This window comes from Megascapheus bottae, chromosome 20, assembly GCF_031878675.1.
Source record: "Megascapheus bottae isolate mThoBot1 chromosome 20, mThoBot2.hap1, whole genome shotgun sequence".
Classification (NCBI taxonomy): Eukaryota; Metazoa; Chordata; class Mammalia; order Rodentia; family Geomyidae; genus Megascapheus; species Megascapheus bottae.
Window position 1 is genome coordinate 25,231,815 of NC_143528.1, and position 23,243 is coordinate 25,255,057.

Consider the following 23,243-nt stretch of genomic DNA (forward strand, 5'->3'; position numbering starts at 1 on the left):
TTTATCTACCTGGAGTGGCTTTGAACTGGGATCCTCATATCTCAACTTCCAGATTACCTAGGATTTCAGCAGCCAGCTTCGTTGTTCATTCTTAAGGAAGGCAGTTTGCCTTCTATGTTAGCTAGACAATAATTGAGTTTTACTCATTCTTTCCTTCACCTTTTCTCCCTTTATACTGCTCCCAAAGTGCCAAATGGTTAAATTATCCTTGACTTGAACTTTGCATTTCCTCCTCTGACTTTTCCTCAGCCGTCCACTTCGGAACATTTCCAGTGTATATGCGCTTACTGAAGTCTTGCCTATGCTCGGGTTCTTATTTATATCTTAATCAGTTTCAGTATCAAATCCCATCTAACATCATTTATAGCCTTCTTAAATTTTTAATCTGTGAGTTTCAGAAGATCCAGAATGCTGCTGCTATATTGTTGCCTCTCCATTTTTCAAAGCTCTATATTCATGACTTTTTCTCTAACCAGTGATGGCTTCATCATACCATACTTTTTAACTCTCAGTTTCCAGCTCACTTGCTTTATTCTTTATACTCTTTCAATTATCTTCTATGTCCTTCTCTTGAAATAGTCCCACTTACAAATGATAGTCTAATATACCTCATTTCTATTATATTATTATGGTTTATTTTTACAATGTCATTTAATATATGTGTATATATATAGAACATCTCACTATGTACCAATTATGTATTTCAGGCTAAATAAAAAATGTTAGACTACACCTAGGACATCATATATTTTTTACTGAATTAGTTACTCAATGTTTTCAAAGTAAGCATAAATTTCTATCCAATGATATAAGTAGATGACATTAAAACTAAACAACATATTCTTGATCCAATGATATAATAAGTAGATGACATTAAAACTAAACAACATTCGTGATCTCTAATTTTTTTTGGGGGGGGGTGTTCTTGAAAACTTTCAATCCACCATTCAGTTTTTGCAATTACTCCCTGAAGTCTGGAATAGAAGACAAGAAAATTTCATCAAAATAATGCATGGAAAGTAAATAATCTTAGAATCTGATCCTCATCTTTAGGAGAGTAGAAATTCATCTCCAAAACTAAGCTGTAAAAATTCAAGGTCCGGATTTGAGGACCTATATTTTATTTCATTAAAATCAAGTTTTACCAGGCTGGGAATGTACCTAGTAGGGCATGAAGCCCTGAGTTCCATTTTTTAAACAGAAAAGGCCTGGAGTAGTGTTGTGGCTCAAGTGGTAGAGTGCTTGCTTTGGGCAAAAGAAGCTCAGGGAAGGTGCCCAGGCCTGAGTTCAAGCCCCAGGACTAGCAAAACAAACAAAAAACAAAAACAAAAAAAGAACAACAACAACAAAAACCCCTAAAAACATGTTTTAATTACTTCCCAATGTTCTCTTTATATGAGACCTCTGGACACATGCATTCAAAATATACAGGTTATTCAACTGAGTCTTATGAATAGCTCATTCAATCTCTAGAGTTCATATACCATGGCCAATCATTTAGACAAAGATAATGTCTTTTAGATATGATACTAAATATCAAGAAAGCTTATTTGTGTATTTTTTAAAGTTATTTGTAGCTTTCTATTCCTACTAAAACTTATTAGGGTTTATTTCAAAGATTATACTTCCCATGGGAAGTAGAGAAGTAAAAGAAAGATTTGTTTTGTACATACTTAACTTAAAAACTTTCATCTTTGCCATCTTTTCTTTCTCCACTTGAAAGCAACCAGACATAGTTTTGAGAGCAGATCAAGGGTGAATCCATCAGTATAAACAAAAGAGGTATCAGAAATCTTCAAAATGTAAGACTTCTAATGGCACACAGTGGCAAGCCATGAGCAGAGAACCCAAATGGATGGTGATGTTACAATGTGCCTAAGAGAAAATATTATAATTAAGACTTTTACCAAGGCACAAATGTCCTTGTTCCTGTAGACTGGACAGAGGCATAGCAATTACTCACAGGCAATTTCAATAACCACCCAAAAAGCAAACACTAATCCTATTGTTGGAATTGTGGAGACAACCCACTCCCAGTCTATTTAAAGTATATTTTGAGCAGGTATTTATACTTTTTCTGCCATCATGAATTAAGTAAAAGCAGGATAAAACCCTGGCATTTCTTTTACCCTTTTTGTGCTTATCATTGCTATAAGCTGTTTTTACCATAGTCACTTTGCAATCACCTCGAATTCCAGGAAAAATTGGATTGATTGATAGCATCTTTATGATAAGGGACTAAAACGATATTTCAGCAGAGTCTTGAAGGACAGATCTCCAAGAAATGAGGATAATTTCCTGAGTGATTAGGCTGTACATTGGAGCCAGAGAAGCCAGATTATTCACCTTAAGTTATGGCAATGAAACGAATTTTCCAAGACCAGAGAGGCCACATTTATATCATGGTCTAAAATTATGTATGTCTTTTATTTATTTTTTGTATTTTTCTTGTAACATTATATTTGCCAGATAGAAGGGGCATTACTTCACATACATTGATACCCCTTCTCATGTTTTTGTCCCCATTTCCCTCCCCTCATCCCTTCCCCTCGTCTTGTTATATATGTCTTTTATCCACAGCAAAATGTTCCCTCTATGTAAACCTAACAGTCATGTCTGTAGTCTAAAAATGGTTGAAGAAAAGCTGTGTTTTTCTCCTATGACATGATGCCACATAAAATCTCTTTTCAATGCCATCTTTCTTTTTAGTATACTTTTCTATGATTGACACTGCATTCATATTGTACCTGAATACTGACTCTCACAGGGTGAATGGATGGAATTTAATAGTTGTGCTAACTTTCCAGTAACCCAAATTCCAAATATTTTCAGAGCATGCTAAGAGTCAATATTAGTAGACTGAGATTTTGTATTAGAAATCAATACCAATTCTAGACAGTTAATTACTAATTGAAATGCATAATTAATATTTACCGTGGAATCCTCTATATGCTCTTGAGTCTTTGGGAGAGAAAAAAAAAGCCAACATTCTTGGACAATTCCTGCCTGCCTATACAGTAATATTTCTGGTAGAATGTAGTAATGTCTCTGATACTTGGTTTTAACAATTAAGAGGAAACTTTCTAGTGTTCATCCACAAGAAATGAATGGCTCTGTAAATTCAAACAAATGCAACCTATTCTATGGTTCTGGGAACCTCAAACAATAAATGTTATGAGTCAAATGGCTACTGTAGAGCTCTGGATTCTCTTTCTGTCTCCTGATTATATGGCTAGGAAAGGAGGAGATTGGTGAATTTTAAGCTCTTACATGATCCCCCGATGTCACCTTAGAAAAAGTGAGAATGCTGTAAGAATTTAGTTGTAAGCTCAGTTGTGTGTGCTTTTAGTGTGGCATATTGAGCAGCCTGCAAATCTTCCTTATTTTTTTTGTAACAGTGCTTCTGCTTACTCTGCTCCTCTAATACATTGAAGGCATCGACATAAACTTACATTCCAGGCCTGTGATGAAAAATTTACGAAAAGCTCTCTTCCTGTTTGTTAGGAGGTATATTCCCCTGAGACACGGAAGAGTCACTAGGAAAGCAAAAGAAAGAAGGAATGTGGTTTGTTGCGTGCATACGAGCTGAACCAATTAGTTACTTGCCAGGCCTTCTGGTTAGTACTGTGGAGGACAGGAGTTTGAGATAAAGTTGCCCTCCAAGAATAAAATCAGGAGGATTCAAACATAATGGATGAGATTAGTTATCTGTAGAAATGCCATACCCTGAGGAATAGCCAAAGAGATTATGTGGAGAAATTTAGAAACACCCGGAGGAATTTGACAATAGCAGAATCTTGATTGTATCCATATATTTCCAGCAACAATCTAATCATAGTAAATGGATGAAGCTGTAACACAATCAAGCAGTAACTTAATCAGTTATAGTGAATAGATTAAGTACTCTAATCACAATCAATTGCATTGTAACCCACCTGAAGAAAGAATGTAGTAACCCAAGAGGGGAGTCTACAAAGAAGTAGGGACCCTAAGAAGCTAGGATTTCTCTGTGACTCCAGCTCCCTCCAGTGTAAGACAAGCTGCTCCAGTGTTCTGTAGGATCAGGCAGGTAGAAACAAGACTGGTTACCATAGTAATTTCGATTTCAAAGCTTTATTCACATGTAGATTTGATACATGGAGAGAGGACACTTATCAGCAAAGCTGCAGTCCTTATCAGTTTTGAGGCCAAAGACTGCACTTTCAGAATTATAAATAACAGCCCTAGAGTAGTTGGTAAAATTAATAACAGGATTCAGATTCATTCGACCACCATTCATGGACTGCCTATAATAATACTCAAGGCTTAGAAGTGGATTCAGTATTAAACAAGAGAAAAATCTATGTATTTGCTTATGATTCAGTATTAAACAAGAGAAAAATCTATGTATTTGCTTATGATGTATTCATTTTTTAAAAAAGATAGATGTTAAGCAATTGATTATCCACTGTTATTTCATTACAATAGTGATGATTTTTAGGAATAAAATATGCAGAGTTTATTTGGCTAGAAAAATAATCACAGATTCCTAAGCAGATATGATTATAAAGAGAAAGCTTTGTCAAGGATCCTTTTAGTTGACTTATGCATGTTAGTAAAAAGAGACAGAGAAACAGGAGTGAAAGCAAGTTGAGGAAGTAAAATTAGGCTAACCCTATGGATAAACTAGGTAACAAGAAGTAGCTCAAAGACATAGCAATTATTTGCATATGGGTGTTTAGAAAGACTATTACTATGGCTTCATAAAGACTAATATCATGAAATATACAGTATTACTTTCCATATTTTAAGAATGATAACAGCTTTGAGGATTTTTACATCCTTGCAGTTGACCCCAGATCGAAATTCTCTATATATGTTCCTGCAACAAAATCAGGGTGTTGGAGACTCATTGTGCTTCTAGCCCCCACAGTGAAAAAGCAGTGTAAAATCAAGCTACAGCAGAGAAGATAAATATGAGGAGGCCAGATCATAAGGAATAAAGGTGAAATGATTGTAAAATGATGCTGAAATAGAGCATTTGTTTCTAATTTCCTAGCCCAGTCAGAGAAGGGCTATTGAAAAGTTTTGGAGCAGCCATACTCTAAGAGGGTTTCAAGGGCACTCACACAGAAGCTGCAACACCCAGGAATGTGTTACGAGTTGGCATGCCAAGGACATAAAATAGAGTGCGAAAACACCATACAATGTAAGATAGAATGTGCGGGCATATGTGAGCTCTCCAGTCACAGGTCATACCAGAGAAGGAGCAAGGCCAGATGTAGTACTCAATAAGTTAATTGAGAAAATATAAAGAAAACAGTGTGGGAAGAAGCTCCAGTGATTGTAATTTAAAAAATCATTTGTAGTCAGAATTAGAAATTGTTTTGCCTTGATTTCTGAAATATGTAGTTCACAAGCTTTTAACAAGAATGTGCTCCTTTGGAGGTTTGTGTTCAATGTTATGAGGGTGAAAAAAATCTGGTTTGGAAGTTTCTAGTTATAATTTGGTGAGAAAGAAACTCAATAGATTAAAAAGTGTAGATGTAAAGGAGGGAGGGGGGACGGAAGGAAGGGAAGGAGGGTGAGAAGGAGGGAGAGAGGGGAGACAATCAATTTCTATGCACTGAACAAAGATAGGTTTCAATTTCCTGATGTGGGTCTGCATTTTCTTTATTCTTCATTCTCCTAGCTTTACTTCAGTGAAACTTTTTTGTTTCCTTTTTTACTTTTTAGACCCTGTGAATTGTTCAATTGACATTCAAGGCAGGATGCTTCACACATTGAGATGAGTGCTATTCCACTTTGTTTTCTTGTGAAGTCTATTGGGGAGATTTAATCAAGGAGTCTTCATGGGAGTTAACATGTATAAAAGTAAGAATATCTCATTTTAAACAATCATGTCATGAATTAACCATTGACCCCAAAGAAGCAAGGCAGAAATGAAGCTATCATGCTTGATAGATTTGAAACACAACACTAAGTATAATTCTGCTCTAAAGAGTTACAAGAAGCTGAAACCTGAAGTCAATCTCAAAAGAGACCATGGGTGATAGTTAATTATGTAAATGATTAATGAAATATATTGAGAAACAAGTATTTTAGATTTGGAAAAGGGTTTTAGAGGCCTACTAATAGAATATATTTTTATGGCTGAAGTTGAAGTCCAGGCAAAATTAGATTATCTTGACAAAGTTATCATTTAATAGTAGTTATTTTTCATCCTTTTTAATATTTAGTGGTAGGACTGGCATTATAAATCAAGTCCCCTTACTCCCATTCCATTCAGTTTTGATTGGCTTCATGTTCCTGTTTCATATTAAGCCAACTTACCAAATTATAACAAAGAATAATTTACCTATTACAATCTTATAATAAAAGGATTACAAATGCACCTTCTATCTTTTTTACTAATTACAATAAAAAAAAGAAAAAAAAGAAAAAAAAGGATTACAATTTATTCTAGTATGGTAGATTAAAATGTTGTCTAAAACACATGCAAAAATATCAGTGGCTATTCCATATGACTTCCTAAAACTTTAACATGGGGGAAAAATCCCCAACAACCCTTGAAAGAAACTAACTTCCTTCTAAATGTATCCATTTTAATAGGCCATTGGCCATGGAATTTGTTTCATTTTAGTTCATTTCTATTTTCCTGGGCATAGAATAATTATAACTATTTAATATCAGTGCTTCAAGTTTCTAAATGTATTTGGCATATTCTGCCTAACATATTTTCTTCAGAACAAAAGAAGATATCCTTTCAAATGAAAGGCCCTATACCACAGAAAGGAGAGAAAAGAATAACATTTCAAATTAGAAATTGTTTACTTGTTATCATTTTATTCAAATGCATGGTGTTGCATGTTGTATCATTTAGAAAGAATATATAGGAATGTACAAATCAAATCTGAGCTAACAACATAAATGTGTATGTATGAAACACACATGTTAAAGGAACTTGACTGATTTCTATTATTTTAATTTCCAATCTTCCAAAGGATTTTTGGTTGATTATAATGTACTCATTTTCATATTCTCCCCTTTGATAATTATAGGTGGGTGTACATTTACAGTGTTATCAGAACATTCCAAAAGTCAGCATGCAATCCAACATTGAAGCCTGACCCTAATTTTGTTTCAGGGGGACACTTCCAAACAAGTTCAAGACATTGCTAGTAAGACTCCCTTCCACTTGAAGACTCCATGTCTGATAAGAAATGGAATAGTTGAGTTTATGCAGCTGCTCATGAGCTAATTATCTGCAATCATTTCTGATTAGTTAATACGGCATGGCAGGATGTGTGTTTGCTGCTATGTCGAGTTGACACATTAGACTCTAATGTGCTGACATGGTTAATTGTTGTGCTCACTGCTGCATGCTAATAGGCCATTCCTGAAAATGAGACCATATCTCAACACAACTTGCTTGTTTATTTTAAATAAATAATAACTACAAATTCAGGTCCTAGATCCAGTGTTTACCCATTTTAAGAATGCATGTTTTAATTCTATATCATTTCTAGTGCATTTAAATTATTCAAGTTTGAGAAAACGAGTTATTAAACTAATGAGTCAATAACCTACTCAAATACATAGATTTAACATTTTTTTCCTGCTCTATTCAGCTTCCTAAATTGTTTTCTGTCACTGATAGCAAAATAAATTCTTTTAAATGGGTGCCAAGACACACTGAATGTAATAACATAATAATGAGAAAAGCCAATGGGTTTTAAAAAGACATGTATTTATTAATATGGAAGATAAGATGCCTATGCTAGTGGCTGCGAGTAAAACAGGTATGCTAATATAAAAGGTAGATATGGAATTGTAAATTGGATCATAAGTTTTGTATCTTGGGACAGCATTTAGTCCAAAAAGTTTGTGTCCTGTGTAAAAAAATTCAGAAGGCTGTTTTTTTCTTATTGATTGCATATTTGAGTTTCTGATGAGAATTGGATATAAAAAGCCCATGTAGATATTTCAGGTATTTCCTTTTATGCTGCCTTTGTTGTTGTTGTTCATAAGATCTCTTTTGTCCAGTCAGTACCTTTTTATTTCTTCATCTTCTTTTAATGTCAGGTCTTTCTTCCCTTGCTATTATTTGGTTTCAAATAATGTATATACGTATTCCAATCCAAATTCCTTTGGTTTTCGTTCTGCAACTTCTATAATCATCGAGGCTCCATTCTTTACTTTCCCTAGGCAGGTCCTATGGTAGCTCTTGTTCTTCTCATTGGTTGACCCCTTTTAAATGGATTTATTGAACTGGATCCTGTGTGGAATCCATCACTCTAGATAAAAAATTGTGATTAGATTCTACCACCTGTTCTTTTAGGAACATTATGTGCTATTTTTTCATGCACATAAATCCAAAAGCTCTGGTCAAAAATGGGTGGGAAACAAGCCTGGTACTAGTCTTCATGAATGTAATCAAGTTATTTAACAAGATAAGAGTTGATAGAAAGCTAGACCGGGCAGAGAAGTCCTCTAACAGAGAGCACTAGAGATGTGGCTCCAATGATAGGTGGCAAGCTTTTGAGGCCTGGAATTCAAGCATACGCATATAAACACACAGACATGCTCTCTTGTGCTCTCTCTCTCTCTCTCTGTCTCTCTCTCTCTCTCTCTGAAAAAGATCCCATGGATTTCAATAAGTTTAATTAACTTTTATTATATGGTTGTGAGGATTATAATGACAAAACCCCATTTGTACAATTAATATGTGCTAAAATGAGACAAAAGATGACTGAAAACTAAAACAGGCCAAATTGGGTCAGTGTATATTAGCTGGAGGAGAGCTGGGCCAACAGAGCGGGTAACTGAGGATAAATACAGTCAAAATACTCTATATTCCTGTATGAAAATATGATACCTGCTGAAATCATTTTAAGAAAGATATAGAAGAGACAGGGGAAGAGGTGATTTTGATCTGTGCCCTTTGCATACTGGTGTGAAAATGTCACAGTGAAAATCCTCCTAGTATAGCTAATATATGCTAGCAATAAATCTTAAAAAAAAAAAACTCCTGCAAGAATGTAACATACGCCTACATTATTCTACATTTTGACTATCTTGATTTTTCAAGAATCTAAGACATTGTTTTTTCATGCTCCCAGTTCTTACATTTTTTGATGCCTTGTCTCATTAAAACCACACAACACATTCAGGCATCTATTCCTTGATGCCTTCTTTCATAAGTTCCCCATTCCTTTCTCCAGACAGAGCAAGTCTTTCACATTTCCAGTCTTTCATATTGCCTCTTCATCTTCTGTAGTCCTTAGTGTCTGTTCCATCTGGTGAAATTCAAGTTCTTCTTTAAAGTTATTATCAACACTATATCTTCTGTGCAACAATCCATGAGAATAGTTGTGACAGTTGTGGTACTAATAACAACAGTAATAAAAATTAAACTCAAGAACTTTACTGCTGGAACCTGAGTTTTCATGTTGTTATCTTATACTTTATTTTTTTTTAACAGTCCTGTGAAAATTGTGCCATTATTGTCCCCATCTAACAAGTGAATTAAGACAGTATATCATAGCCAAAACTTTGTAAAATATAAAATTCAAAGTCGTATTGTATGATCTTCAAAACAGCAGATCCACTCCAAACTCTTCACTCTTCATTTAGAGTCTGAATCACTGCGTGTGTCACTCAATACCAGCTTAACACATTTTTTCCCCTCAAATTGCCTCTGTTTGCATCACGAGTTTAGCTTATGTCATTGGCTTGTTTCATAGGAATAGGCTTCTTACGGGAAGAGAGGAACTTAATTGCCCTAAGTTAGGATTTCTATTTATAGCTGTGAAACAGATATAGTTCCATTCATCACACATGTATTTCCATGTCTTTTACTCCACATATCCTGTAGACTTTGTCTCACAAATTGCTATTCCCACTCATCCTTCATGGTGCTTCCCTTACCTATCTTTATGTTGTGCTTACTGATCAAAATGTGAAAATCTTCACTAAGGTGAAATTCTTTCTGCTAGCTCTTTCTTTTGAGCTATTCTGTTTGATGAATTAGATGTAATCTTCCTCTCTTTAGCACATTACTTTAGTATATATATATATTTTTTTTTTGGCTTTTGTTTCTTTTTTTATTGTAATTAGTAAAAGGGTTACATGATATTTGCCAGGTAGAAGGTGCATTAATTCACGTACATTGATACCCTTTCACATGTCTTGGTACCAATTAGTGCAATTATTCCTTATTATTTCAGTCTCATTATATTAAGTATCTTTAAACAATATCCTTTAACTGAAACTTTAACATAGTAGGTGTTCAGTAGAGGTTAAGTGCCTTGAAAACTAAGCTATTTAAACCAGTAGGCTTTACTACAATATAAAGAGGTTCAAACTTATGAGATAGTGAGAAATTATTACATTTTTCATCTCTATGCTATTAAATGCAGCAGGTATATATGGCAGTATTATTTACAAATCTTCTTTCTCCTTTAGTGAATGTATACTGCTTGATCTAATTTACTGTCTATTTGTAAGCAAATTTCTATATTTTTTAAAAAAGACCTTCATTTCATTACCACAAAATTTTAGGTTTTTAGCTCTTAATTAATTTCTTTTGTAATAATGCAGCAACATTCTTTTTCAATGATATGAAAGTACATTTATATGTCTACATTGATAAAAAGCTAAAAATATGCAATGGATTAATATAATATTAATATTAAATTTGACAAATATTTATCTACTATGTGTAAGGCAAATTATCTGGCAAGTTTCTATGAAGAATAAATGTTATTCTGTGAAGAATAAAGAAATGTTATAAATAATTCTTTAAGGAAGTGAATATTGAGAAATGCATATGGTGGTAAAACAATTTCCTAGCAAGGGTAAAGTTCTGAGTTCAAGTCCCACTATCACCAAAACAAGGAAAGGGAGGGAAATACAGATAGGACACCTCGTGTCACAAAAGGCTAAGGTATATACTCACAATTGTGCTACAAAGATATCCAGGAAGAAATGGAATTTTTGTCTTTGTGGAAACTCACTACAACCTTTGCTTTGTCCTTCTTTCCTTTCTCCTCCTTTTCCTCTAGAAGGCTCTATCTCCTAAATATCTAAACAATGCTATAGGTTAGTGACCATACAATACTACAGGCCAGCACATGAGTGTTTAGTGCCCTTCAGACTCAAACAATAGGAATAGATTAACATTATAAAATTGAATTATTTTTTTAAATAATAGATATTAAAATCAAAGTCAGAAAAATGGAAATCAATTTCTCTTTTAAACAGACATATGACTTCAGCTCTCAAATGCTATTTTTTTTCACTTGAATTCTCATGACCTTCTACGGAAATCACACCAAGGACTCTGCATGTCTCTCCCATCTTACCGGACCCTAATGTTTGACAGAATAAAATACTCTTTTCTATAAAGGTGACTCTGTATCTTAAGTTCTATTTTAAAAAAACAACATATTTTAATCCCCTATTTTAAGGTGAGTGGTAGTTCAAGAAGAGTAGCTAATTCAGTGCGTGACATCATATCCTGCCACATAACCGTTCTCCTGAAGAGTAAATAAATCAGTTTCACTCTAAAAGAAAATAAACTCACGCATACTAAAATGTTTGACTGTCATTTGCAATGCATTAAGTCTGCCTTGTAGGTGGAATACCCTGTTTACCTGAGGAAGCACAGGGCACACATGAATGTAAGAGAACAAAACCACAGCTGTAGCAGAGAGAGATGACAAATACTAAAAGAGAAATAATGCATTACTACAGTAACTTAGTTCACCCTTGCCATTGTTTCCAATGATTCTATGAAACCAGGAGAGGGAGTCACGGTGTAAAGTTTGAAGAGATTAAAAGTCCAGCTAATCTTTGAAGAGGGAAGTTATTAACATCCTGGAATAATTTTTACTCCTGGTCCATTTTCTGCCCACTGGAAAAAATTGCACTGTTTTTCTCTCCCAAGAGGACAAACAAAAAAGTTCTTCCCATTATTAGGTCCAATCTTCAACACGGTTCTCATGATGCAGCGCTTACCATGTTCACAGAATGGGAAGGATAAGTCTGCCCACTGAGGGAAGAAAAGACAGGATTGTATGGTTTACATGACAGTTGCAATAAGGAACACACTAAGCATAGCTGGATGGTGTTACATTATCTGCATGGTGTTGCTATTACTCTGATATTGTAAAAAAAGACCTAAGCCATTAGCTGTTGCCCTTAAAAATACTCATAAGTATCTCCTTTCCACATGTGTTTGAATCACATAGGAAATTACCATAATTGGCATAATAGCATAATTGACATAATAGGGAAGATGCTTCCCTTTATCAGGAACAACTCAAAATTATCAGACTCTTGCTGTAAAGCAACAGTCAGTGTTCCCGTTGTAGGTTTATTAAAATAATAGCAAAGACTTTTCATAACTGTAGCACCTCCCTTTCCTAGTCTCTTAGGAAAAAAATCCATTGGGAACTTAGACATATGTAAGCTAAGGTAGGCAGCTTCCACTGTATTATTCCTGTTATTAATTTTGGCACCAAGAGATGTATAAGGAAGACTATGAAAAGCTTACAGCACCTAGGAGAGCTTTATTGAGAATATCTGTGAACTTAGTGGCTTACAGATACATCTTGCTCAGGAGTAGTGCTCTAAAATCGCTCAAGTTTAATTTTTAGGAAAAATTTTAAAGTTATTATTCTAAAAGGAGACCCAACCCCTCCCCCCACAAAAACAAAACAAAAGAAAAAAAAAAACCCTTCACATTTGTTCTAGTATACTGAAGCAGAACCATATAGTCTTTCTCCAGTTACAATTTGGAAAAAAAAATGTGTATTTTGAATCTTAAGACTCCAGTCAGCCCACAGAAGAGGGATTGACTAAAGAGAGTCTCCTATCTCAAATGCATGCACTTGAGGAATCAAGTGCAGTGGAAGGTTAAATGTGAATCACTTATTTGTGGTAAAGCTTGTGTCACCTTAGTCATTAGCGATACTGTAAATCCACATTTTCCTCCTATCCATCAAATGCATAACACAAAGGTTTTCAGATTCCAGAAATAAAGGTAAACCGATGTATTTCTTGGAATATGTATCACAAGTCGCACTACTACATACATGTTACCAAAAATCTTCCTTACTTGTGGTTATAAATATACTCATGATATATTTTAAAAAATTGTTTTATTATCCTAGTGCCCAGCTTCTCTCTGAACTCTCTGAATGCTTATTCCACCTTCATGCTTTCTTTCTTTCTTTTTGATGGAATACTGCTTGCGTTGCTCTTTAAAATGTAAAGGTAAAACTGAAAAGCATTGCTTCTTGTTATGGGCTGACATGCAGTCATACCAGAGTAAGCTTTGGTAGGTCTTATACGTACTTTGAAAAATCCACATTGATCTTTGCTAGGAAGAGAACAAGCATAGAACTGCCTCCCTTTGTTTTCTCCATCCTTCCTCACCACTCGGAGCACACAGAGGCGGTTGTGATGGCTGCAACGAGGAGGACTGCTAGCATTTAAGGGGCGAAGATCATTGGCTGGATTCCTGGGGAGATTGCTGTAATGAGAGGTTACAGCATAATAGTGTTAAGGGAATAGTTCACACCACTTCACCCTTGTAATTCTTATTCACCCATTATCATTATTCTTATTCAAAGGAATTCTATCAAGAAGTAGGTCAGGGTCAACTTTAGGTGTTCACATAAACTGCTGCCTCTTTTTTTTTTTTTTTTTTTGGTGCTTCATGGGGCTTGAACTCAGCCTGCACACTGTCTCTGAGCTCTTTAGCTCAAGACTACTGCCCTATCACTTGACCTGGGAGTTGTCCCTGAGCTCTTCAGCACAAGGCTATGGCCCTATCTGCAGCCAAACCCCACTTCCCATTTTCTGGAGGTTAATTGGAGATAAGAGTCTCAGGTCCTTTTGTGCCTGGGCTGGCTTTGAACTTTAATCCTCAGATCTCAGCCTCTGGAGTAGCTAGGATTATAAGCATGAGCCACCCACGCTCAGCTTGACTTTTAAATTATTTCCCTAGGAAATTCTATTGCACTTCCACAATTACCAGGGTACCAATAACTATGAACTTAAAGCTTTAAAGAATTAAAAAAAAAAAACAGTTGAGTTGCGTATCTGGTACATCTTATAGTCCTAAATTTTCATTTGTTTGGTTTTTCTTATACCTAGTATTCACTACAGTCAGTAGTACCTTAACATACTCCAAAGTGTACCAAACCTGTTCTCATAGAGTAACTCAAGATAGAATCATCTCTGTTTTCTCATTGGTAGAAATACTTCCTGTCTCACTAACAGTACTCGCTCTACTGTCTAGGTCAAAGACAAGTTTTAAATGCTTGCCTTTGATCAAGGATGGTAACACAATCATACTGCAAGGGCAGCTGCTTCGCAGAACAGATATGTATATTTTGTGAAGGCAGTAAGGAAGCTTTATCTCCTGACAATTAGAACAACTGGAGGCCATTACTGTATGAAGCCTAGGAGTTGATCTGGTAATCAATCTGTAGAAGCAAAGTGATCACTCTGAAAAGGAACGTCAGATATATTTTTAATTTTTTATATTTTACAGCTTTGAAATAATGCCTTTTCTTTAAAAACAAGATACTATCTTTAAGTAGTTGTACGAAAAGGTTTCAATTCACATGCTATTTTGTGAATAAGACACGTTATTTTCTCTATTTTCCTACTTATGGTTAGTCTCATGTAGTTGCTGTATCTGACTTTGTTACCTGGTATATTGTATGTATGTTTATTTGTTTCTTTGAAATAGGGAAGGGAAGGGGGGAGAAGACTATTTGAGAGGGGGTTGGGGAGGGAAAGGGGGACAAAAACCTAAGAAGGGATATCAAGGTTCAGGAAGTAATGTACCCATTACCTGATGAATGTAACTAATCCCTCTATATTCTGACAATAAAATACATTTTTTTTTTAGAGATGCAGCTTGATCTATGTCACTGGCTTCCTTATTCTTCCCAAAGCCACTCATCTCCAATGCCTTTCACCAGCCTTCCCTAACCCGCAATATCTGGTTCACTTTTCACATGTGCATATTGAATACTATGACTGCATTTACTCACCTTTACAACAGACTTTTAATAAGCCAGCTAAGAGAAAAATGTTTATATTAGTGAAATCATGACCTTGGTACATATCTGGGTGGTAAAGAGTACATGCCTAGCATGCACCAGACCCTGGGTTTTATCACCAAAACAAAACAGAAAATAGGAAAAGCAAAACAGTAACAATGTTTTAAGTGATCATAAAATTCATCCTTTCTTGTTTTTAAGGAAATTTCTGGGGGGGGAAGCTCCTAAATTTCAGAATACTTAGAAACTTGGGGGCATTTTCCTTTTTCCTTGTTTCCTAAATGAACTGTTAAAACATTATAGTAAACAATGTCTTTGTAACATTGTCTTAAGGCATCATTTGAACTGCCATGTTCAGAAAATGTGTTCTGTTGTTTGTGATTAGACAGATTTCAACATGTTCATTAATAAGATAATTAAATATTGCTTTAAAATATTTGATGGGACAGATCTATGCTGTCTAAGGTCATTTTGTGATGTCTCTTGAGTAGCCATTTGTTAAATGAAAGGCATTATTGGCATTGCTAAGAAATCACCATAATTTTATGGTTCATCACCAACAATCTCCTTGGTACCTTTTTCTGGGTGGGTTGGTGGTGGTTTTTATTGTATTGTATTTTTTGCGAGTCCTGGGTGTTGAACTCAGGACCTAAGCACTTTCTCATAGCTAGAGCTCTACCACTTGAGTCACAGCATCACTTCTCTGCTGTGAGGAATCAAACCTGGGTCTTTATGCATGCTGGGCAAGCACTAGACCAAACTCCTGGCCCAGTGGCTTCTATTTTAACATGATATATCACAGCAAATCTTTTCTATAACCCTCCTTCTAATAACTACCTTAAAAAAGAGGTGAGATAAAAACTCACTTTGAGAAAAGCTACGTATCTGGATGGCTATAGAGAAGTAGAGAAGTCAAGAGATTTCAAGCAGCTTCATTAACAGTATTATTTAAAAAATGAGAGAAAGAAAAAAATAGTTAAGACTATTGGTGAATGGCTGTAACATTTAGTTCAACATTTTCCAACTGACTTCCAACCTGGAAATGTCCACAGTTTCATACACTGAGAAAAAAGGTTAAATTTTTGTTTAAGTATCAGATTATTTTTCTGAGAAGACCAAATGTAGATGGTGGGATTAAGGAGGATAGACTTTAGCACTTTCCATCTGGTTCATTTCAGTCTTCTGTTCTCTTTCTTCCTTGTTGTAAAGTTAAGTAAAGCAATACGTATGTACTTTCTTGTTACTGATACTCAGGGTGTATTCCATTGATCAAAACCTTTAGCATCACCCAGGGGCTCTTTAGAATTATAGAATTATCATTCAGATCCCTAAAGAATCAAAACCTGTATGTTAGCAAGATTCCCCAGTGAGTCATATGCACACCAAGTGGTAGAGAACTGAGTGAGTGAATGTAGCCAAGCTATTGAATGCCACCTGTGATCTCAATCACATCTCAATATGCACAGCTAATCTTAATTTTATGATAGAAAACATTATTGAAGAAAATGAATGGCCTGCATAATTGAGGACATCTCAGCTTCTCTTTGTTTTAATCATTATTTCAGACCTTTCTAAAGTGTAGCAGACCATTTTCTTAGGTAAAGTTAGCGTAGTGAACAGCTTAAGTGATTCTGATGATAATTCTCATTTTGGATACTGTGGCATAGCTGCATAATAGACCAGGATTTGGCAAACTTTTTTGGAAAATGCATATTTTAAGCTTGCCAGTCTCACAGTTTCAGTTGCAGCTATTCATTTCTGTACTTTGTCACATGATGAACAGCCACTTAGGAAATAATTACAGAAACAAAAGTAACATTTTACACAACAGGTATTAGGCTAGGTCAAGTCCTGTTGGATGTAGTTTGCTGGTCTACACATCATCAAACTCAAGAACAATTTTTGTAGTCCGACATTTCTCAATAAAGAAATAAAAGCAATGTTTGAAGCTCTGGGTTCAATCCGTGACATCACTAAATACATAAAAAGTATAATATAATATCAATAATTAAAGAGAGATCAGCTAAAAACTATCACCAATGAGGAAGATAGAACCAAGCAGAGATGTACAATTTTCAGCTGAAAGGTAATTTCTGGTGATCAGTTTTCACAGTTTAATTACTTTGCAGATAAAATGATTCATTATCATAACAAAAAATACTACTTGGAATTTTTATTTTGCCTTCATCAATAGAGTTAGCCATCTAAGATTATTTCAAGAATTAAAAATAGAAGTTAACTCATATTAGAAGGGCTTCAAATCCATAATGGGGTCTGAAGACTAACACTGGTAACCTAGAAATAAGTCCAAGGTGTCAGGAACTGCAAAGTGACTAGAGGTAGGACATCCACATTCCTGATGCAGCAGTAAAGGCAAAATGCAAATGATTTTAGGGTGGGACAAGGTGACATGCAATGTGATCCTAGCTACTCCACAAGGTAGAAAGAGATAGAAGGATCACGGTCAGAGACTGTTCATAGCAAAACATCAAGACACTATTTGAAAAATAACACACACACACACACACACACACACACACACACACGCGCGCGCGCGCTCTAAAGGTGTGGCTCAAGTGGTAGGCACTTGACTGGTAAGGCTCAGTCCTGAGTTTAATCCCAGCATAATAAAAGAAAGAAAAGAGAGAAAGAGGGAGAGAGAAAGAGGGAGAGAGAGAGGGAGAGGGAGAGGGAGAGAGAGAGAGAGAGAGAGAGAGAGAGAGAGAGAGAGAGAGAGAGAGAGAGAGAGAGAGAGCGAGAGAGAGAGAGAGAGAAAGAGAGAGAGAGACAGAGACAGAGACACAGAGAGAGAGACAGAGACACAGAGACACAGACACAGAGAGAGAGAGACAGAGAGACAGAGACAGAGAGACAGAGACAGAGAGAGACAGACAGAGAGATAGACAGAGACAGAGAGACAGAGACAGAGAGAGCAATAAAAAGGAATAGAGAAAGAGGGAGAATGAAAAAAAAGAAAGGCAGAAAGGTAGGTAGGTAGGAAGGTAAAAAGAAGGAAAGAAGGAAGGAGACAAATCATTTTAACAATGTTATTTCACTTTTCTACAGGAACCTTTGCATCAACCCAGGAAAAAATATCAACCTTGAACAAATGCTTTCTTTGAAAACATCACCACACATGTCTCTGTGTTAAGAATAATTCGATCAAAGATTAAAAAATTGTTTTTAGTTGTTATTTGAACTGCCTAAAATTGGATACTGTTGTTCAATTTATAATTCAGTAGCTGAATAATGCTTGACTACATCTGAGGACCCCCCCCCCCAAACAGGATGTATGGTGTGGTGTTAAGATCACTAATTAAAAAAGCAAAGACAAATTAATGACACTGTAATTATTAAGGGTACAAAATAACTGGCTAAATTCTAAGTGGACCACCTGCCTTAATAGTATTATGTGGAGTCTTGTCCACAAGATGAACACTGAGCTGCCAGACAAGAAGAAAAATGAAATAAATGACAGTAATTTGCAATTTATTCCTTGTAAAGTAGCTGGGTGCAGAAGGGCTGTTGGGTGAATTTATTTCATCACTTGACATTTATTCTGCTAGTTGATCTTGATTGATTGTAGACTCTCAGTCCTGGTGTTCTTATATTCAATACATACACATGGCTGCAGCATTTCTAAGTAGTACTGTGCTCTGTGATTAATCATATGATTCTACTCCTAATGGCTTATGAAGAGATCATTTAAATTTAAGGTTACATTAATGTTTTCTTTTAAATCCTAATTCATTAGTTAAATTGTCTGAGATTAAAAAGAAAAACCTAAGGAAATAAAAATATGCCATGATCTTTCATCTGAGTATAGCAAATGGCACAATATATTATAATGATTACAGCTACTTTTTTCCACTTAAGCAATAGGACAGAAGCTTCTCAACAAAAGATTTTCTTCTACAGGATAGCCTTTCAAGTCAGCAATTCTAACTTCTTCATCATTTTCATCCTGGGACCACTAATTGGCATTAAAGTGAAAAGATGGCACACTTATCTTGTCAGCTACAGGTGTACTCTGAGAACTTATTTCAGATGTATCATGGATAGAAGAAAATCAGTTATCATAAATGCCTTACATACAAAATGTTTTGGGAAAAAAATCAAAGATAGATCACCAGGATTAACTGATGACCCATTATAGTGAGAATGGAATATTTGAGATAAGGGCATATACTGATCAACACTGTCTCCAAATTTTTAGGAAATAAACTTTAACGATCCCCAGAATTTGGTCTAGATTGCCAGAGAAGGAATCTTTCCATCAGCAAAGGTATAGCTAATAGAAGAGGGAAGGCTAGCCATTAGAATCCTATCTCAGATTCCACCAGAATCAAAAGCAACACTGCTTCCCCTTTTCATTCAAGAAAAACATACCCATGAGGACAGTCTACATGGATATGTTATATACTCTTCATACAAAAATAATGGCTGGGCCGGGAGTTTGGCCTAGTGGTTAAAGTGCTTGCCTAGCATGCACGAAGACCCAGGTTCGATTCCTTGGTACCACATACATAGACAAAAGCTGGAAATGGTGCTGAGGCTCAAGTGGTAGAGTGCTAGCCTTGAGAAAGTCCAAGGACAGGGCTCAGGCCCTGAGCTCAAGCCCAGGACTGGCAAAAAAAAAAAAAAATAAATAATGGCTATGTGGCACTTTCTGATAAAACTAGAAGGTTAGGAGAAATGATGGAGAAAAGTCTGGTGAAGGCATTGAGACAGGAAATGGATGAAGGGACGCAAGTAGGTTAAATAGTTTGCCTCCGGAATTGTTAATACTTATAATAAAGAGAAGGGATGATAGTTTAATATTTCTGCATCGTAGGTAGCAGCAACTAAAGGGATGTTTTCTTGAATATGCCACTGGTAGTCCATGAAATATATCTGGTTTGTTGTTCTCTTTACCAACTGGAATTAAAGCCTCTTTGTTTAAAATGCAAAAATGCATAGATGCTCTTTGGGGTTTTTTAATTAAAATAGAGAATGCCAGAAAACATCTCATATGACTGATTTCAGTGTAACCATATCTTTATCAGAAATGCTACTCTAGGAATGAAAACAGTTCTGATTTCTTTTAAAATGCTTGTTTTCCAGGGCTGGGAGTTTGGCCTAGTGGTAGAGTGCTTGCCTCCCATGCACGAAGAGCCAGGTTCAACTCCTTGGTGACACATACATAGAAAAAAGCTGGAAGTGGTGCTGAGGCTCAAGCCTTGAGAAAGTTCAAGGACAGCACTCAGGCCCTGCACTCAAACCGAGGACTGGCAAAAAAAAAAAAAAAAAAAATCTTGTTTTCCCTTTCTTTTTTTTCTCCTCCGGTGCTATTAAGGTTTGAACTCAGGAACTTGTTTTTGTTCAGCAGGAGCTCTACCCCTTGAGCCATACCTCTAGCCTTCTGATTTCTTTTATGAATGATGGTTTTCTTTTCAGAATGACCTGTCATTGAAGGGAAAGATAACCTCTGACTTATGATGGTGCTATGTAGTGATGCAAAAGAGATATTCAGTATAAACAAATCCCCCCACACACATACCTTGAACTACTGACATGCAGAGTACAATAATTTCTTTTGATGCCAGGTAGCAAACCATAACTTCCAGTTAGTTCCATGATCACTAGAGAAAGAAAGAAATACCCTACAGTGTACTGTGCTGCTCAGCTGATATGTTTAGTTGGTTGAATGGATTTATTGCATCTACAAAAGATGTATTGGGACCTAACTGCCCTGTAAGTCAAGGAACTGCTAAGTAAAAATTGCTAGAGATTTCTGATATATTCATCTATTGATGAAGGCAAAATAAAAAAGTTCCAGGCAGCATTTTTGATAATGAATCATTCTAAATATCCTGTATTAAGCACATGCTCAACAACTTGGTCTATATGTGAGAAAATCTATTTTCAGTTCTTTTCTTCTTTACCATGAAAAAAAACTGGAGGTAAAAAAAGGATGTAGGTTTTCAATGTGTATGTTACAAAATTCAATTCAATTTTCTTAGCAAAGGATGATTCCCTACTTTTTTTTAAAGACTTAAAACTGAAATACACATATTTATTTTTAGAGTTCTTAAATACCTTAAAATACCTTACAAATATTAAGAATACCTTTTAAAAAACTCAATGCAAATATATGTCACAGGCAAAGATAAAAATTATACCTGTTCAAAACTCCAACGTTGCAACTTTTGAAATGATCTGGTGATGATGAGTCGTGTGCAGTTTTCAATTTTTTATGTGCTGGACTAAATAATTTAGATGAAGAGTAAATGGTGGGTAATTTGATTGCTTCGTTAGGGAGCTGAGTGATAAAGTCTGTTCTCTTGTTGGAGGACTGCTGTGTGCCACTAAAGCAAGCATCTGTAGGAAAGAATTTGTGAAGTGCTTTATCTGGGAACTTGTTTTGGCTTTCCTTCCTTTCTGGAGTACTGGGTTTATTGCTAAAATCAGTCAAGACAAGGGTTGTAGCTCCAAATACAGTTTTCCTGTTGATCTTCACTTCTGTATGTGTCTTTCCAAAGCTATTACAAGGGTACTTCACTAAGCTGGTACAGGCAGTAGAATTTTCTTCACTCTTGTGCATTGGTTCTGGAAAGAGAAATAAGTAATTCTGCAATATTCTTAAAAGTGGAACGTACTGACTACTTGCAATTTTTATTTGATTAAAAACCTTAGTGCTTTTTGTTACAGTGAGATGGCATACAGAAATAATACAAAGTTGGTTTTGAGAAAGTTATAACTAGGTAGGAAATGAAATGCTAATTGAAATATTAACAATATAGACAGCAATGGTAGAATTAATTAAGATTTACATTTGGTTTGTACTTTGTTTGACAATCTCAAATTTGCTCAACTATTAGCTCTGTTAATATTAAGTAGATATTAAAGTGGTGATAATTAAGAGACTATATTCTATGAAGGTTTAGCTTAACAGTTATGAATTATGAGGGATAATTCTGTGGGTGACAACACAAAGAGAAAAGCTTATTTAAAATAAATGAAGATGAAATACGAAGTTTCAATAGGATTCTGGAATCTTCCCTACAATATATTCTAAATCATAGTTCATATGTCTTTCATATCAGAAAAATTAACAAGAAAACTGGAAAGTCATTCCAGAAATTAATATGGAAACTGAAGACTGTGATTTTCTACCACTTTTTTTTTTTTGGCTTTTGATTGCCATGGAGAAGGGAGAGAAATAGGAGGTACAATCCCTTGGGCTATTAGCAAAGCTGTGCCATGGGTGAAATCCGTCTTCCAGGCTCAGGGAACAAAACACAATATGACAGCTAACACAATGTCGGGGTCCTTAAGTCAAGAATGAACTTTCTCATCTCTAATTGACAAAAGAAATAACACTTTGGGAACACAATAGAGGCCGCATCAATGAGATGGTTCTTAATCACAGGTTTCCTCTAAGGTTTTTACATTCTCTGAACGCGTGAAAATTGTGAGCTACAAAGAGTTATTTTGAAGGATTTCAATGAAATCAGTACAATTGTCTGGGTAAAGACTTTAATAACAAGGGGTAGGAAGGATAAAGAAGAGAAAAAAAATTCAGCATTTTTTCTATTCCACCTGCTAAGATATTCTTACAGAAATCCTCCCTTTCAATTTATGAAGCACTCGGACTGAATAACAAACTGGAAAGTTGCTGAAATCTGCATAAAACAAAGCTTTATTGAATAATTCATTAGAAACAGTAGAGAACAGATGTGATCATCTCTGTTTTTTTGAGATACAAAGGCACATACTGTTTTAGCACAAGTACGTTTTCCCGCCCTGTTTTCCTTTTTTTTTTTCTTTCCTTTTTTCTTTTTAAAGAAGTATTTTCAACAGAATATCAGCATGGTTTATATGCAAAGACTGGCAATTCCTTTAACCATTTGAGAAAGACTATATAGTTTACACCATGGATGGAGGATATGCTACGTATAATGAACATTCTTCAGTCTTACCGACAGGTCTGGGGGTCAGGCAAGCCTCGCATGCTTGCACACAAGGCTTGTTTATCAGTGTGCACACTGCACATGTCCACTGTTCTTCAGATTTCCGAGCCACTGAGTCCATACGATGGTCTGTACTGGCTGTCCAACTAATGACAGCATTTCTAGTTGGCAGTTTGCTAAAAAATAATTTTTTAAAATTAGTTGTTAACATGACTATTGCTGTAGTCTT

At 35.5% G+C, this 23,243-nt stretch overlaps 1 protein-coding gene across 1 annotated transcript in view; it reads right to left on the reverse strand.

Moving 5' to 3' along the window:
• Positions 1-11,752: 11,752 nt before the first annotated feature.
• Positions 11,753-23,243, reverse strand: part of Neil3 (nei like DNA glycosylase 3) — a 33,149-nt gene continuing 21,658 nt past the window's right edge. Inside the window, exons 7-10 of the mRNA XM_090353776.1 lie at positions 23,024-23,190; positions 21,224-21,650; positions 13,342-13,519; positions 11,753-12,034 (exon numbers count right to left, since the gene is read on the reverse strand). Coding sequence (XP_090209902.1) covers positions 11,852-12,034; positions 13,342-13,519; positions 21,224-21,650; positions 23,024-23,190 — 955 coding nt within the window. The 3' untranslated portion in view covers positions 11,753-11,851. The remainder of the gene's footprint in view (positions 12,035-13,341; positions 13,520-21,223; positions 21,651-23,023; positions 23,191-23,243) is intronic.